Source organism: Melanostigma gelatinosum, assembly GCF_949748355.1.
Source record: "Melanostigma gelatinosum genome assembly, chromosome: 3".
Taxonomy (NCBI): Eukaryota; Metazoa; Chordata; class Actinopteri; order Perciformes; family Zoarcidae; genus Melanostigma; species Melanostigma gelatinosum.
Window position 1 is genome coordinate 4,258,161 of NC_136636.1, and position 14,402 is coordinate 4,272,562.

General features: G+C 43.9%; 1 protein-coding gene across 1 annotated transcript in view; it reads left to right on the forward strand.

The window, feature by feature from the left end:
• Positions 1-378: 378 nt before the first annotated feature.
• Positions 379-14,402, forward strand: part of tasora (transcription activation suppressor a) — a 30,155-nt gene continuing 16,131 nt past the window's right edge. The window contains exons 1-20 of the mRNA XM_079266009.1: positions 379-675; positions 2,674-2,819; positions 3,821-3,913; positions 4,301-4,373; positions 4,591-4,682; positions 6,581-6,712; positions 7,759-7,889; positions 8,214-8,245; positions 8,363-8,468; positions 9,152-9,255; positions 9,501-9,604; positions 9,919-9,991; positions 10,242-10,316; positions 10,469-10,665; positions 10,807-11,088; positions 11,233-11,416; positions 11,618-11,746; positions 12,562-12,716; positions 13,397-13,580; positions 13,911-14,381. Coding sequence (XP_079122135.1) covers positions 408-675; positions 2,674-2,819; positions 3,821-3,913; positions 4,301-4,373; positions 4,591-4,682; positions 6,581-6,712; positions 7,759-7,889; positions 8,214-8,245; positions 8,363-8,468; positions 9,152-9,255; positions 9,501-9,604; positions 9,919-9,991; positions 10,242-10,316; positions 10,469-10,665; positions 10,807-11,088; positions 11,233-11,416; positions 11,618-11,746; positions 12,562-12,716; positions 13,397-13,580; positions 13,911-14,381 — 3,031 coding nt within the window. The 5' untranslated portion in view covers positions 379-407. The remainder of the gene's footprint in view (positions 676-2,673; positions 2,820-3,820; positions 3,914-4,300; positions 4,374-4,590; positions 4,683-6,580; positions 6,713-7,758; positions 7,890-8,213; positions 8,246-8,362; positions 8,469-9,151; positions 9,256-9,500; positions 9,605-9,918; positions 9,992-10,241; positions 10,317-10,468; positions 10,666-10,806; positions 11,089-11,232; positions 11,417-11,617; positions 11,747-12,561; positions 12,717-13,396; positions 13,581-13,910; positions 14,382-14,402) is intronic.

A 14,402-nucleotide genomic window follows, 5' to 3' on the forward strand; every position in this document is an offset into this window, starting at 1 on the left:
GTATTTCTACATTAGTAAAATACTTCCTCCACCATTAAAATCAGTAGATACTTTAATGTATCAGAATTTAACTTAATTAATTTGGATTTGGATTTAATAACATTTTTACATTGTATTTATTTATTTGCTTATCCTCGAAAAAATAAAATCTAAATAAACTCATTGACGCTGAAGGTGCTAATTACGTCCACACGATGGCGGTAAAGCGACATTTAACGTAACTTCTAGCTGCAGTTATAATCTTCAGTGAAGAAGACCTCTGCTCCAGGAAGAGCATGGCGCGCGAGCCTCTGGATGTGTGTTGGATCGGGAGGTAACAGCGGTGACAACACGGGGCTCTAGCCGAAGATACAGTGACGGTTGGGAGGATAAAGAAAACGCGTCGGTTTGGTTTGACAAACAAGACAATGGACGAGAACAACCAGGCAGCTCGACCGCCGAGGACGTCGTCGTCGTCTGCTGCTGCTGCCGCGGAGGTTGGAGACGACGATGTGATCGAGGTGACCGAGGTGGTGCACCCAGCCAGCAGAGACGCTCCTGGTCCGGACGGACTGAGCTCCGTCTTCGGGAGGATGGAGAGGAGGACCTCGGCTCCACAAGTGGCGGTCTACCAGAGATACATGCCCATGGAGCCTCTGAAGTTCCCTATACCGAGGAAGACCAAGGAGAAAAGAGGTGGGCTGGTCTCCGATAAAATCACAACACATAGGACCCAGAAGTTGTGTGTATTTGTATTTACCATAACAACACATAACCTACGATGTTTCGTCATGTGTCGTATATTGAACTGTGCTGTGATATATTTATTATAATGAGCTAAAGAACAATGTGCTAGCTTTGTACAAGCTGTGATGTGTTTTTGAGGTAACGTTAGCAAGCTAAGAATGCTAGCAGTTAGCCAACAAGCTAACGCTCGTTCCGTGCTCGTTGACGTCTGTTTTCAGTGAGCAGACTGTACTTTTAATTTGCAACTTACGGTAAATCTCCACGTATTCAGCTTCTGCGTCTAAACTGCTGATATCGGCTCCATGTTGACGTTAAGCTGGCGTTAACGTGTAACTTTTGTTAGCTGAGTGAAGGTAACTGTCTGGGTTTGTTTACATTCTAGCTGGTTGGTCTTCAAGTCTGTAATGTTACGTCAGTAGATGCATGTTAATCAGAACGAGGCTAAGACAAAGTGAAGACTAACTAAAGGACAGGGCGTTAAATATATATTATATATTATTTATATATATATATATATATATATATATATATATATATATATATATATATATATATATATATATATATATATACACAAATACAAATGTATATATATACAAATGTATATACACACACAAATGTATATACACACACAAATATATGTGTGTGTATGTAACGTTATGTATGTATATGTATATATTATATACACACACATATACTATATATGTATATATATATGTGTGTGTGTGTGTGTGTGTATTTATATATATATTTATTCAGGTTTGAGACGTGTCTGTGACCTCATACAATGTGTTCCTGTTGAACCCAGCATGTATAAACATGTTTAAAAGATAAACAACATTTCCTAGAAAAGGGTGTATGAATATCAGTGTCATCCTGACCCGAGGGCATGACATGAGGAGAGGAGACCAAATGTGTTTTTGTGTTGGTTCAGTGAACGGGATTTGATTGGTGGAATCAAGGTATAAAAATGTAGACCTTAGAACTCTGACACTTTGGTGTTTCTGCCACAACAAGATGGAGTTTAGCTGTAAGTTTGTTCTGTTGCTCTGAGGACTGACTGTAGTTTAAACCTCAGGTAAATGTGTGTCTACCTTACCATTTGTGTTTTACTTACTTTAGTCTGAGCCCAACATTATCCCATATGTATGTGTGTGTATATATATATATATATATATATATATATATATACATACATACATACATACATACATACATACATACATACACGTGTGTGTGTTTATGTCAGTCAATTGTTTTTCTCACCTCTCGCTTCCTGTCTGGCATATATGTCTATATTTGTGCAGGATGGCAGCTGCTGCAGGTTATTTTGTCTCCTGAGAATTGAGCACCAAAAGGCTGCAATAGTTATAATGGAGGCGGACTAACATCTGTTTCTGTGGGCTCCCCAGACGCCCGGACCTTCTATTTGGGTGTGGCCGAGGATCACCTGAAAGCTGCACTAAGAGTTATTGCGGTCACTGTTAATTGTAAAAGAGTGTTGTGATCCACAATTTTACTTTTTTCCCCTTACGAGCTGAGGATACACTATTGGTCAAACAGTGATGATGCCTTAATGACTGGTACTTTAATTACTTTGGTCCACTGTTTTTCCAAGTTTGATCCCCTTTGTTCTGATGAAGATACGTCTTTAACACATACAATTATATTTTAGACAATAGTTTGTCTCCAACTCTGTTTGTTGCAGCTGCCACTTGCTTCTTGGTCGTAGGTTTTGACAGTTGCTAGCGGATAAAACCTAACATGCTGTGAAGGTTAGCAAGTGAATTATTGCTCCTACAGCAAACCTGCAGAGTTTAACTGTTGTGTAGTCTATAAATGCAGAAAACGATTATTTCTGATTATTAACGATCCTTCGTGAGAACGTGGTGAAGGATTATGAGTGAGTCCAGGGAACATTAACTGACGCGTGTGTCTTCCTCTCAGCTCTGTTCCAGTATGTCGCCACTGAGTCCAGGGAGTATGACGACATGATGACCATCCTGACCTCCAGCTGCATCGACACCGGCTCCGCTGGCTGCTTCACCTACTGCAAACCTCGGCTCGTCCACAGCGAGCTGCTGGAGAAAGAGGTGAGAGACGGATGGACGGATGGACGGGTGGAGAGGCATTGACCATTTTAAAGATGTCTTCGCCATGGTAGCCCAGTGGTTACGGCGCATAACATCCTGGGTTCCAATCTGGTCTTGATTGCATGTCGTACCTCTGTCAAATATAGGCGAACATGAAGAAGCGCTACCTGTGTGTAGAGATGCTACGATGGATCAGCCCCCGGTTCCAAACGGCCAGTTGTGAGCTGATCAGTCTCCTACGTCTGGTCAAATTTAGGCTCCATCCACACTAATACATTTTCCTTTAAAAACTGAGTTTTAAAACAAAAATGATCTCCGTCCACACAGCGTTTCAGCATCGTTTTTGGAATGATCTACGTCCATACTAGCACGCTTGAAAAATGAATAACTCGTGACTATTCACGTACACTGGGCATGCTTAGTTAATGCTTAGTTTTAAAAAAATACGACAAATTAATATAGTAGTCAATAATAATGAACGGTCATGTTTGATACTTGAAATCTTCCTCTATAAACTCAAACAGACAAATTTCATGGGAAGTTTTATTTTTCAGATTTAGTTCCAACGCTGCGGGTCTTTCTCTCTCTCACTCACTCACATCAGATTTATTATAAAATGAACACTTACACATAATGGTTTACAAGATTATGGGTTAATAAATGTGGTCATCTCACGTGCTGCATGATGGTTTAATGTTGCGCACACACAACGGCACACACCGCTATCTGGTTTTCGTTTGTGGTCAGAGTCGTATTGACTACGGTAATCACGTTTGAGGCTTTGGTTGAATTCAGGTTCAACCGTCTGCGTGGAGAGCAAAAGAGGCGAGACACATTGGCCTAAATTTAACCTGGGAACCCACAATGATTCAGCTTTTTGTAAGATGTCTCCTTGTAAAAATGTAGAATAGTCAAAGTTTCATTGTGAACGCACAGTTGAATTTCTATTTGTCATGAAAGAAAAGTTACAAAAATGTTTCATATTTGTTTGTTTGTGTCAGTTTGTGGAGAAGAGGAAGGAGATGAAGGCAGACGGGAGGACAGACAAGGAGCTGGAGGAGAGCTACTGTTTCCTGTTGACTGATACTGTTAAGGTGAGATTAATCTGAATCAAGCTGTTAATTCGCAGTGTTGTTATTTGCTGGTGTATAAAAGGACTCGACGAAGTCTTAGTTGGACGAGCACATCCAAGCAGTAACCGTTCAGTACTTTTGTTCGTTTATTACCTTTATTTGACAAGGAAACCAAACCGCAGAGCATTTATGGCTGAATGACGGGACTTTGCCTCGTACTTTGGGGCTGTGGAGTAAACAACATCGCGGACAGAATGACTGGACGTTCTCTGGAAAAAGAAACTAGATTGTAACGACTGGTTAAGATTTGGACCAGAATTGGTTAACAACTGTCAATGAGCCTCATCCTTAAAGAATGATATTTTACCCAATGTAAAGTCTAATTTCTCCCTGAATTGTCTGTTGTAGCTGCCCTTGCTCTGTGAGAAGGGGCTGCTTGTGGGTCAGAGCCGGGTCACAGTGCTGGGAAACCCCATTAAAGGTAGGAGTGAACAGATCCAAGCTGATGCACACAAACAATAAAACACTTCACTTATATACGTTTACCTTTTCCATCTGTTTAATGATCATTGTGGGCTTTTTTTCAGTCAGAGTGCTGAATGTGCAGTTTAAGGGCGAAGATGTCGACGCCACCTTTTTGCTGAATTTGACTTCTGTGTGATCTTTATTTTTCTCTTTGTGTGTGTGTGTGTCTCTAGGAGTGTACCTGTCCAGGTACTCAGACCTGATTCAGATCAACCCCATAACTCCTGGAGTCACGGGGGAGATCGTCATCTTCAAAGTGATGAAGGTAAATCAGCCGGCCGGTCACATGTTCACCTGTCGGAGGCAGGAAACATGTGACGTAACTAGAGTTCCTGCGCCCTGCTTTGTTACGTTGGTGAAAAATGTATGGATTCAGTTCAGCCAACTTCCACCTCAAACATCTGCCGGGCGGCCAAATGCGAACGTGAACACAGACCACCAGGGTACCTGGAAACCATGGAAAACATGGAGATTGTTTTTTCATTTTCCAGGTTTGGAAAAGTCATGGAAACTGAGCAAAAGTTAACACTTACATGGAAATTTAAACAGTTGTCCTGGAAGATGTTATTGGATGATGTGTAAAATAGTAATAAAATGAAACTATTGAGCACAGAATTAAGATGAGTTTATAAAAACCCTTTACATGTGAACAGCTTTTACTGTAGATAGAAATGGATGATCCCATGTTGTAGAGCAGGGATTCCCAAAGTGGGGTGCGCGAGCTGCCTCTAGGGGGTGCGCAAGAGGAAAAATGTAATGGTGGTCTAATGGTGCAGTCCTGTCTCCTAAAAATTACGTTCCCCCAAAACTAAAATGCATTCTCAATTACATTTGACTAAAAATGTATTTTCTCCCTGATTACGTTTGTGTTTGACGTATGACAAATACTCCCGGATTTTACACGCGGGCCTTTGTGGAGGTATTGTAGCCGCGTAATGTTCCACGTTGCTCGGCCTGGGTGAGCGCATTCCTGCCGGAGACAGGCGGCGTGTTGTGGTGGTATTCTGACCGCGGAATAGGGAGAAGGAGAGGTGGTGGTGGTGTTAAAATGTTGATTAGAAACGTATTTGTAATAAGTCAAACACAAACGTAATCAGGGAGAAAATACGTATTTGAGAATGCATTTTAGTTTTGGGGGAACGTCATTTTTAGGAGACAGTCGGTGCAGTGAGGTTCTGGCTGTCTGGGTCTACAAAACACGTTTGTTGTTCATCTACAGCTTGTTGCATTATTTCATGCATTGATATTATCAATAAGACATAATCTCGAAGCATTTACAATGTAGACTTGACTGGCACATCTTTTAAATCAAGTAAGTAGTCGGGTGTCCTAGGGGGTTGTGTGTGTGAGGGGAGGGGGGCGAGGATGGGGGCGGAAAGCTTCAGGGGCCTATAGATCATCACTTAATATGGTACCTGGAAAATCAGGAGGTAGCATGGAAATTTTTTTCACGGCAAGCGTGGGAACCTTGACCACAAATCCTGACAACAAAAAAAAACAAAACAGGTTTGTACTGTTAATGAATCCCCATGAGACAGTAATGGAGTTCAAGCCGACCCATGGGGGATGGAGCAAAGGGGGAAAAAAACATCTAAAGAGATGCTGGCTTGGCAATCCCAAATATCTCTCCCCTGCCTCACCCCTTCTCAGAGTCACTGAAGGTTTGGTTCGTGCTGGAAATTTAAACTCGCCACAACAAAGCACGTTCCGTGACACCGACCTTGCTGAAAAATATAAACAAATAGAAAGAAGCTCTCTGCTGACAGTGTTGTTGAGACCAAAAGCACCGCCAAGGTCACCAAAACGCTCATCTTCACTCGTCACTACGTCTTCGTAGAGAATTAAAAGCACATTCTTTCATTTGGCAGTCAGTGACGTCAACATTTTTTAACAGAGTGCATGATTGTAGGATGCGGCCATCTATTGTACCTTTTTAAATGGTGCATTAGGGGATAATGGGATTAAGCTAAATTCCATTATGTTTGATGGTTATCGAGACATTTGAACTGTTTATAGTGGATGATAATTGATTTTGAACACAGACACTCATCCTGGTTTTTTAAGTGCTCTCTCAACTCGTTCGTTCTGTACTCGATATGAAGTGATAGAAATGGGAATAACCAGTTTTTGACGATGGAGGTTATTACATTTTTCCTTTTTCAGGGGAAAGTGAAGAGCATCTATGAAAACATGAAGAACCTTCTGGATCCAACGCCTCGCTTCGACAGCCACACCTCCAAGAACGCCAGCAAGGTCACATCGCTCACCTCCTACCGCGCCTTTGAGCTCACACAGGTAAGGACACGCACACACGCGCACACACACACACACACACACACACACACACACACACATTGCATTGACTTCAGTGACTGATAAAATAACTATTTACATGTCTAGGGATTATTCAAAGAAGGCTAATTCACATTTAAATTCTTTAGAAACATGTCTTTAGAATCTTCATTTGAGTAAATATTTTGCAGCGAAATCAAATAGGATATTCAACCTTTTGTTTCCTTATAATGCATTTACGGTAATACTTGAGTTCTCTCTTTACAGGGTTTGTACAAAGGAAATAAAATATCCATGAATATGAGATATGAGTTTACAGATAATTACAATCCCTCCTCGGCATAAAGGAGGTTGGTTTATGGCGTTTTGCCAGTTGCACCTGCAGTCTGTGTATATCTACGGGTTTAAATCGTAGTCCTTTTGATTGTTCACAGTACATTTTGTTTGTACGCCCTCTGGGGTTTCAGAGAACAATGCAGAGCATTGCGTTTAAACGGCTCCATACATACAAGTATAAACAAAGTTTAATCCTAACCTAAACCTTACTTTAACCTTAAACCAAGTCAATGTAATGAACTACATTCTGGGGGTGAGCAATTGTCCCCAAAACCAAGTTGAGTCCCCTCAATGTCACTGTGTAGTCTGCCCTTTGTCCCCACAAGACAGGTAAAACACGCTCACACACACACAGGAAAACGTCTTTGCTTCCAGAAGCTACAATGCTAAATCCACAGAAGTAGACAAGTCATCCCTGCACATTATTACAGTTAGACAGAAGGGATTTGATGAAGTGGTTCATCAGATTAAATCTGATGGACAGTGAAAACGGTAAACATAAATCTCAGAATGTGTTTGCATCAGATTAGCAACACAAGTCACATGACACGCCCAGGTAGTCAGGTGACTTGCGTGAGGGCTTTTAATTCCCAAGCGAAAAATAAAATTCCCAAAAAATATTGTTTTGTTGAAATATTTCGATGATTTTAAAGTTGAGTTTTCCTTTTCAAACAAGTGGCATTGAACGCCCGTTGCTCTGTTGTTTATTTCAGCAATACTTCTACGAGTATTCATTCGACGAGCTGCGGCAGCGGCCTCGTCAGGTCTGTCCGTACGCCGTCATCTCATTCCAGTTCAAAGGAAAAGACTCTTCACTTCCCAGCAAATCTCTGGCCCCCATCAGGTACGGACGTCTGGTTAAAGTCTCATTCCAATGAATGTTGTGTTATTGTATAATACTTTATATGCGTAGATTCACTTTTTATGGCAGATATTTATTACTCATCGTTTATTCCTCGGAAATATGTTATCTTTTAATATAATGCACCAAATGAGGTTGGCGCAACTGCAACGTCGTTATGCTTGTTCAACAGCAATACATTTGTTCATTGATTTGATCATTATTAATTATAAAACAGAATTTGTTGGACTTTATACATCGTCCTTCAAATCTGTCCTGGTCCCAGCATGAATAGCTGAGTTGACATGTTCTGTGTTTGATGGACAGGTTGAACAGCCAGTCAGCAGAGGGGAGTCACGGTGAGTCCCTGTTGGTCCTTTAATCACACTACACACTTACAGCTCAAATATAGGACATGATAAGTGTCCTGAACACTGACACTACCGCTGCTGAGCTGTGGTCTCTCTCTCTTTCAGAGCGTGCTCAGTTCACAGTGTGGACCGGAGATTTGGTGAAAGGCGACCGGGTTCTCTTCCAGATCTCCCTTCGCTCCTTCTCTCCTCCCCTCCTGCCCCACAGACTGTGAGTCCTGGACTGACCTCTCTCTGTTTTACTTTCTAATACAATGAAAATGTGTTCGTTCGACACGATCAAATCAAACTCTTCTGTGTCCGGTACAGCGGTAGGGGTGAGGGGTTTATTGCCTCACTTGGGACATCGAGCAAGTCGTGGTCAAACTAAAGTGAAGAAATCCACCTTCAACAAACCTAATTCTGCCTCGTTGAGCTCAGGACATACCTACTGAATTACACTCTCGGCCTTTGTTCATTGTGAAGCAGCTGCAGGAAGTGTTGATACGACCAGATCATTGTTTGATTCATTGTTTGTAGTTGAGGCTCGTCTTACGTTTTAGATAGAAACCCTTGGTGAAGGTCTGTGTTGGCACCGTTAGCAGCAGACTTGACTTGATATTTCTGAAAGTGGCTTTGCAGTTTGTTCGAGTGCAACTTTTCCTGAAGACGTGAGGCGACACAGAGCATCAGATCAGTCAGGTGCTTTACGTGGATGGATGTGTCTGTTTGTCCACCAGACCACAGACCTCGGTCTCAACTTCCACCAGAATTGCTGACACGGTTCATAAAACGGACCTCGCAACCAGAACACGTTGGGAAAATGCATTTTTTGTGGCATTACGTTTACAAGTAAAACAAGTGTATCCTCCCATTTTACAGCGATTGGCTCTGTATGTATTGTGTCTCCTTCAGACCTGAGAAGTTGGAAATCGGTTCGTTGATGAGGCTCAGCCAGGTGACCAAGCTCCTGCCCTCCGACCTGCTCAGCTACAACCTCTACAGCAGCAGCCACGAAGGTGAAGCCACAGCTACCCTCAGAGTGATGGTGCATTACACATCTCATGGGCCTTTGAAAGCGCATTCGTTCGGACTGAGTTACAAACCGTTATTTTGTGTTGACATGCAATTTTTTTCATATTTAAATCAGCATTTAAACCGGTAGGACGTCAAGCATCATTTGCGTGAAAGCAGAATATACATTGCTTTGCCGTTTGTATCGTATGATCACCGCTGTATTGTGTGTTTTGTTGTGTGCGTGTAGTCGTGAAGAGCGGCCATTGTTGCAGCCTCCTGGAGGTGACTGACAGAAGTCGGTCTGCGACCAGCGTGACGACACTGCTGCAGGAACTGGAGATGAAGAGCGTGGTGGGTTTGGCTTACATTTCATTTTTACCCCCTCGGTGTATTTTTATCTGGCCTTTCTATTTGGGACAAACCTTTATCTCTTTGTGCTTGTTTTAAATGTTTTTTTATGAAAAATATAACTTAGTCTTCTGTGTCAGTGTCAAAGATATTGACATTTGTCAATATCTTCCACATGTGATTATTCCCCCAACTTAAGTAGCAGGAGGACTTTAAAATGTAAGAAGAAGAAAAGGGAACAACACAGGAGAAGCCAAATAGAAAGATGGGAAATGAGAGCGTGTTTGTTGAATGACAGTTGTCTCTTCTCTCTTCAGGTTCTGATGACTCCGCTCTCAGACCGAGGCTTTCTCCTCCTGTTATCCAGTGTTCAGATGGCCACACCCTCTGGTATGACACGGGGCAGATGGGGCGTACTGGTTAAATAGGTCGAGGATAGTGTCGGACAAGCCGTGTGGTTATTGAATAATAAGGCACAACAGAGAGGCTGATTAACCGCCGATGCCTTTTGTAGAGTAAATGTTCCCACATCTGCCGTGACAACTTGCCAATGCACTGTTTTGTAGATGTAGGTATGAAGCGTAGAAGAACGTACTACAGCATACCTCCAAGAATAACAAAGATCTTTATGTGTTTTCAGAGAGAGGAGAGAGCTGGAAGAGGTGTCTTCAGGCTTTGTTTGTCTTCCCAGAGTCCAGAGATATGGCCAAATCCAGTGAGTAACACGGGGCCTTCTGGGTGTGAGGGTGATCAGTTTACAATGTTTTCCAAATCCTGTATTATCCAATACATTCAAGGTGTTGATCAGCTTTATTTTAGCTGATACGGATCCATTACATGTGTTACACGAATGTTATCTTAATGCAGCATTAAGGTGTGCCTCCTCGAGCCATAACGCCTCCGAGTCGGTGGTGTCTGGTGTGGAAGTGATGCCGCGGCTGAGCCAGTTTATTCCAGCGCTGCATCACGCTCTGGTCAAGGCCCGCGCCAACCCTCCCCCTGAACTGTCTGCCGGTGTGGAGCGCCAGGCACGGGAATACCTCATCGGCATAAACGATGGCAAGGTACGACCGGTTGGGTTCTTCAATTGATTTCAATTGTAGGGGTGTCCACACAGTTTTGGCAGGTATTTGGTCCATTGGTTTATTCCTTGAATCGTTCCTCATAACAGATTAAAGAACATATTTCCGGTCTCTCGTCTCCAGGTGCGACAGTACCCCATGGGCGAGTACGACTCCGAACTGGATGAGCAAGGAAAGCTGTTCCCTACTCCCAAACACCACCGGGTGAACATGGACGGCTATCTGCACTCCTACCTGTACAGCCCGGTCCTCTACCTGCTGTCGGTGGCCCGGGCCAGGCAGATGGTGCAGGCGCACTGCAGCCCAGAGGAGCCGCCGGAGGTGAAGCTCAAGAAGAGCCAGAGGGAGGCGGCGGGGAAGGAGGCGACCAGCAACACTATAGACGAACAGACCAAACATGAAAGGGTAAAAACTGACATGACCACCAAAACGTAACGGCGTGGACAAAGATTCCTTCACAGATATGGTGTCAGTATGGTGTAGTGTAGATTTCATTCATGTCTTCGGCCCAGAGTGAACTCCAATGTGTTTTCCTTTTGTGTTGCTCAGATACAGCAGCTGGTAAACCTGATATTGACCTGTAAGAGGAATGCAGAGAACGAGGTGAAGAGAGAGGAAGGAGGAGGGGTGAAGGTACCAGGGAGGAAGAGGAAACTGGAGCAGGTGACGGCAGAGAGGACGCTGAAGTTCCTGAAGGCATCGCAGGAACCAGGAAGACACGGCAGGATTCCCGGTGAGGAGGGTTAGGGTCTAAGACACAAGCAGATCGCCGCAGACCTTCAGTGTAGCATCTACATAACTATGTGCGCATCGGCCTTGCTAACACCTGTGCTTTCAGGCTGAACATATTTGCTTCTCTTATTTTATAGTTCTTGAAATTAATGGGTTGAGGTGTTGCTCACTGACATGCTCTTACTCTTCATTTGGCTCCTAGTTGAAGGAAGCCAGGTCCCTTCCTCTCCCGGCTTTCTTGCGTCTGTGATTGGCTCGGTGGGTTTGAAGGACGTTGATCTGAGGGAAGATGGATCTGAACTAGCCGCTAAACTTCTCAGTCTGCTAACAGGTGACCAAATTCAAAGACTTTCTGCTTGACCACAGACTCCAAAGGCTGGACCACCTCTGTTCAACTTTCAATTCATATTTCTTTCTTTTTATTCTTTCATTGTCTTATTCCAGTTGGTCAGGTTACATCAAAACACGAGGAAATTCACTTCTGTGTCCAAGATGGGACACTTGATTTGCAGGTTCACAAGATACAAGACACATAATTCATCATCCTAAACCATGAATTTAAGTTGTTGATATATGTATAAATAACCTTGGTCTTTGTGGCATTTAACTGGAGAAAGGCTTTATCACACCAGTTGACATCTGATCAACCATCAGCCCATGCTCTCATTCATCTTTTTGGACCAGGCTGATGATGACTTTATCATCAGTGAATTTCAGGATGTGCCTGTCCCCATGCTGGCTTCTACAGTCATCGGTATATAGTATGAACATCAAAGGGGTCGGGACGAAGCCCTGAGGAGAGACAGTGACTGGATAGTGTCAAACACAGATGATATTAGTCTGGCATGGTTTCTAAGACCTTCAGGAACTGACTGAGGCCTCCTCTTCTCCCGTCCCTGCCTTGAATGCAAACTGCATGAGCTTCAGAGCCTTTTATCCAACAAAGTCCTTTTTGACCAGACGTTCAAATGACTTCATGAGTGAAGTCAATGCCACTGAAGTCATTCAGCACCCGAGGGGATCCGCTTTTAGCCACCGGGACAACAATGGAACCCTTTTCACCGCTGCATCTCTAGTTACAGTATTTTGAAAACTCTTGATGCAAAACAGCTCGTTGAAAATGAACGTCTCCCTCTCCGCTAACAGACCTCAACCAGGCCGCGAAAGGAACGACCAATCGGAGCGTTGGTGAAGTGCGAGAGGAGGGTCAGAGGGAATCCTCTCCATTTGATAGGTTGGCCACCAAGCTGGGTCTGCCCACCAACTGTGACATTGACCTGAGGAAGCAGGACGAGCTGGAGGTAACTGAAAACTTTTAGGTTTATTTGTCCACTGTAAACGGCACAGTCACATGATCATAGTGTACAATAGGAACCCGGATAGAACTAAGAGTGGTGAAAGCATGAAACCTCACACTGTTATTTACTCTGTCATTCTAGTTTTTCTGGTTTGACAGAGGCTTTGAAGCCCCAACACCGTCCTCCATGTGGAGGATCTGCAACCCGCTGTTCTTTCAAATAATGAGAACTTTTTAGACCTAACGTGTGTACAAGACTGGTGGTGATTTGGGCTTTTGAGGCAGATTATGAAGCTGTGAGATTTGTAACTCTTATCATTTGTACCCCCTGTTCAGGAATACAAAATGTCTCATTAATATATCGATCGTCATTCTTAAAGCTTTAATGATGTTGACACTACAAGCATATATATATTTTGTCAAGTCTGTCTTAGTACAATACCTACGTAATGCTCATATGTACCAGAACCAGCTGTGAAGTGATTCTTTCATGGTGAGATTACGCTGTAAGAGATGCACACTCCTGTTTATGTGTAAACAACAAAGCTAACATAAAGTTTAGATGCACTGAGGATTACTAATAAACTCTAAACATACGTTTAGCACGTGAGTATTGATTTCTTAATATAAATACTTCAAATGGAGCAGTTAAGGTTATTAAAGTGTGTGGTTTGGTCTCTCTAGGAGCAGACAGCGGGCAGCGTCAGTAGTTTGGAGGGATTCAGTCCCAGCTCCCACAGCGGGGAGATGAATCACCACAGAGGAGGAGGAGGAGGAGGAGGAGGGCTCGAGAGGAGAGCAGGAGGATACGAAAAGGAAGAGGGGGACATCCAGTGGGAGATCCCGTGGGTCCTCATCCCCATTACAGGTCTGTCTGTCTGCCTGCCCACTCAGGATGGACATCAAATAGTTGTCATTAGTGTTTACGGATTTTTTTTAAATAGAAATCGGCAAACAAACAATTGTCACAGATTAAGTTAACACATATACAAACATTAACACCAGCCGATATCCATCCCATACACGAACACATTATAATGTCAAAGGAAAAAGTTTAAGCAATGCTGCTTCTTTACGACACAGCAAATATCCTTTACATGAAAAATGTGTCTCTTTACTACTTGTGGTGCCTCCGGACCAGATTGCAGATTCACAGAAGTGACCAGAGTGACAAATGACAGTTAACTCTTGTCTGCAGGTGTGTGTTCACAGAGGTATACCCAGAGGGACAGAAACCTCCCTCAGGACCCTCGCTTCCAGCACCTCGCCACGCTAACGAGTGTCACCGCAACAACCAAACCTCCGAGGAAGAGCCCCGCCCCGTCTCCTGAACGAAACCCTCCACCCTCCCTCCTCAAGTTATCGTCCCCCGAGCCCAGCCCTCCCCACTCCCCCTCCCAATGCCCATCGCCCGACCCCAGCCCTCCCCCGTCACCCTCCCAATGCCCGTCTCCAGAGCCCAGTCCGCCCCCTTCCCCTTCTCAATGCCTGTCTCCAGAGCCCAGCCCTCACCCTTTTCCTTCCCAATGCCCGAACACTCCACTCGGCCGCCCCCCTGTTCCCCCGCGGTGCCAGTCCTCGGAGCCTAATGAGCTCAGCCCGCTTAACAAGAACCACAGTGGTGCTAACGAGGAGCAGGTAGCCCCCACAGCCTCCAGGGAGTCTGCAGGTAACCTCACTCTCCGGGTCT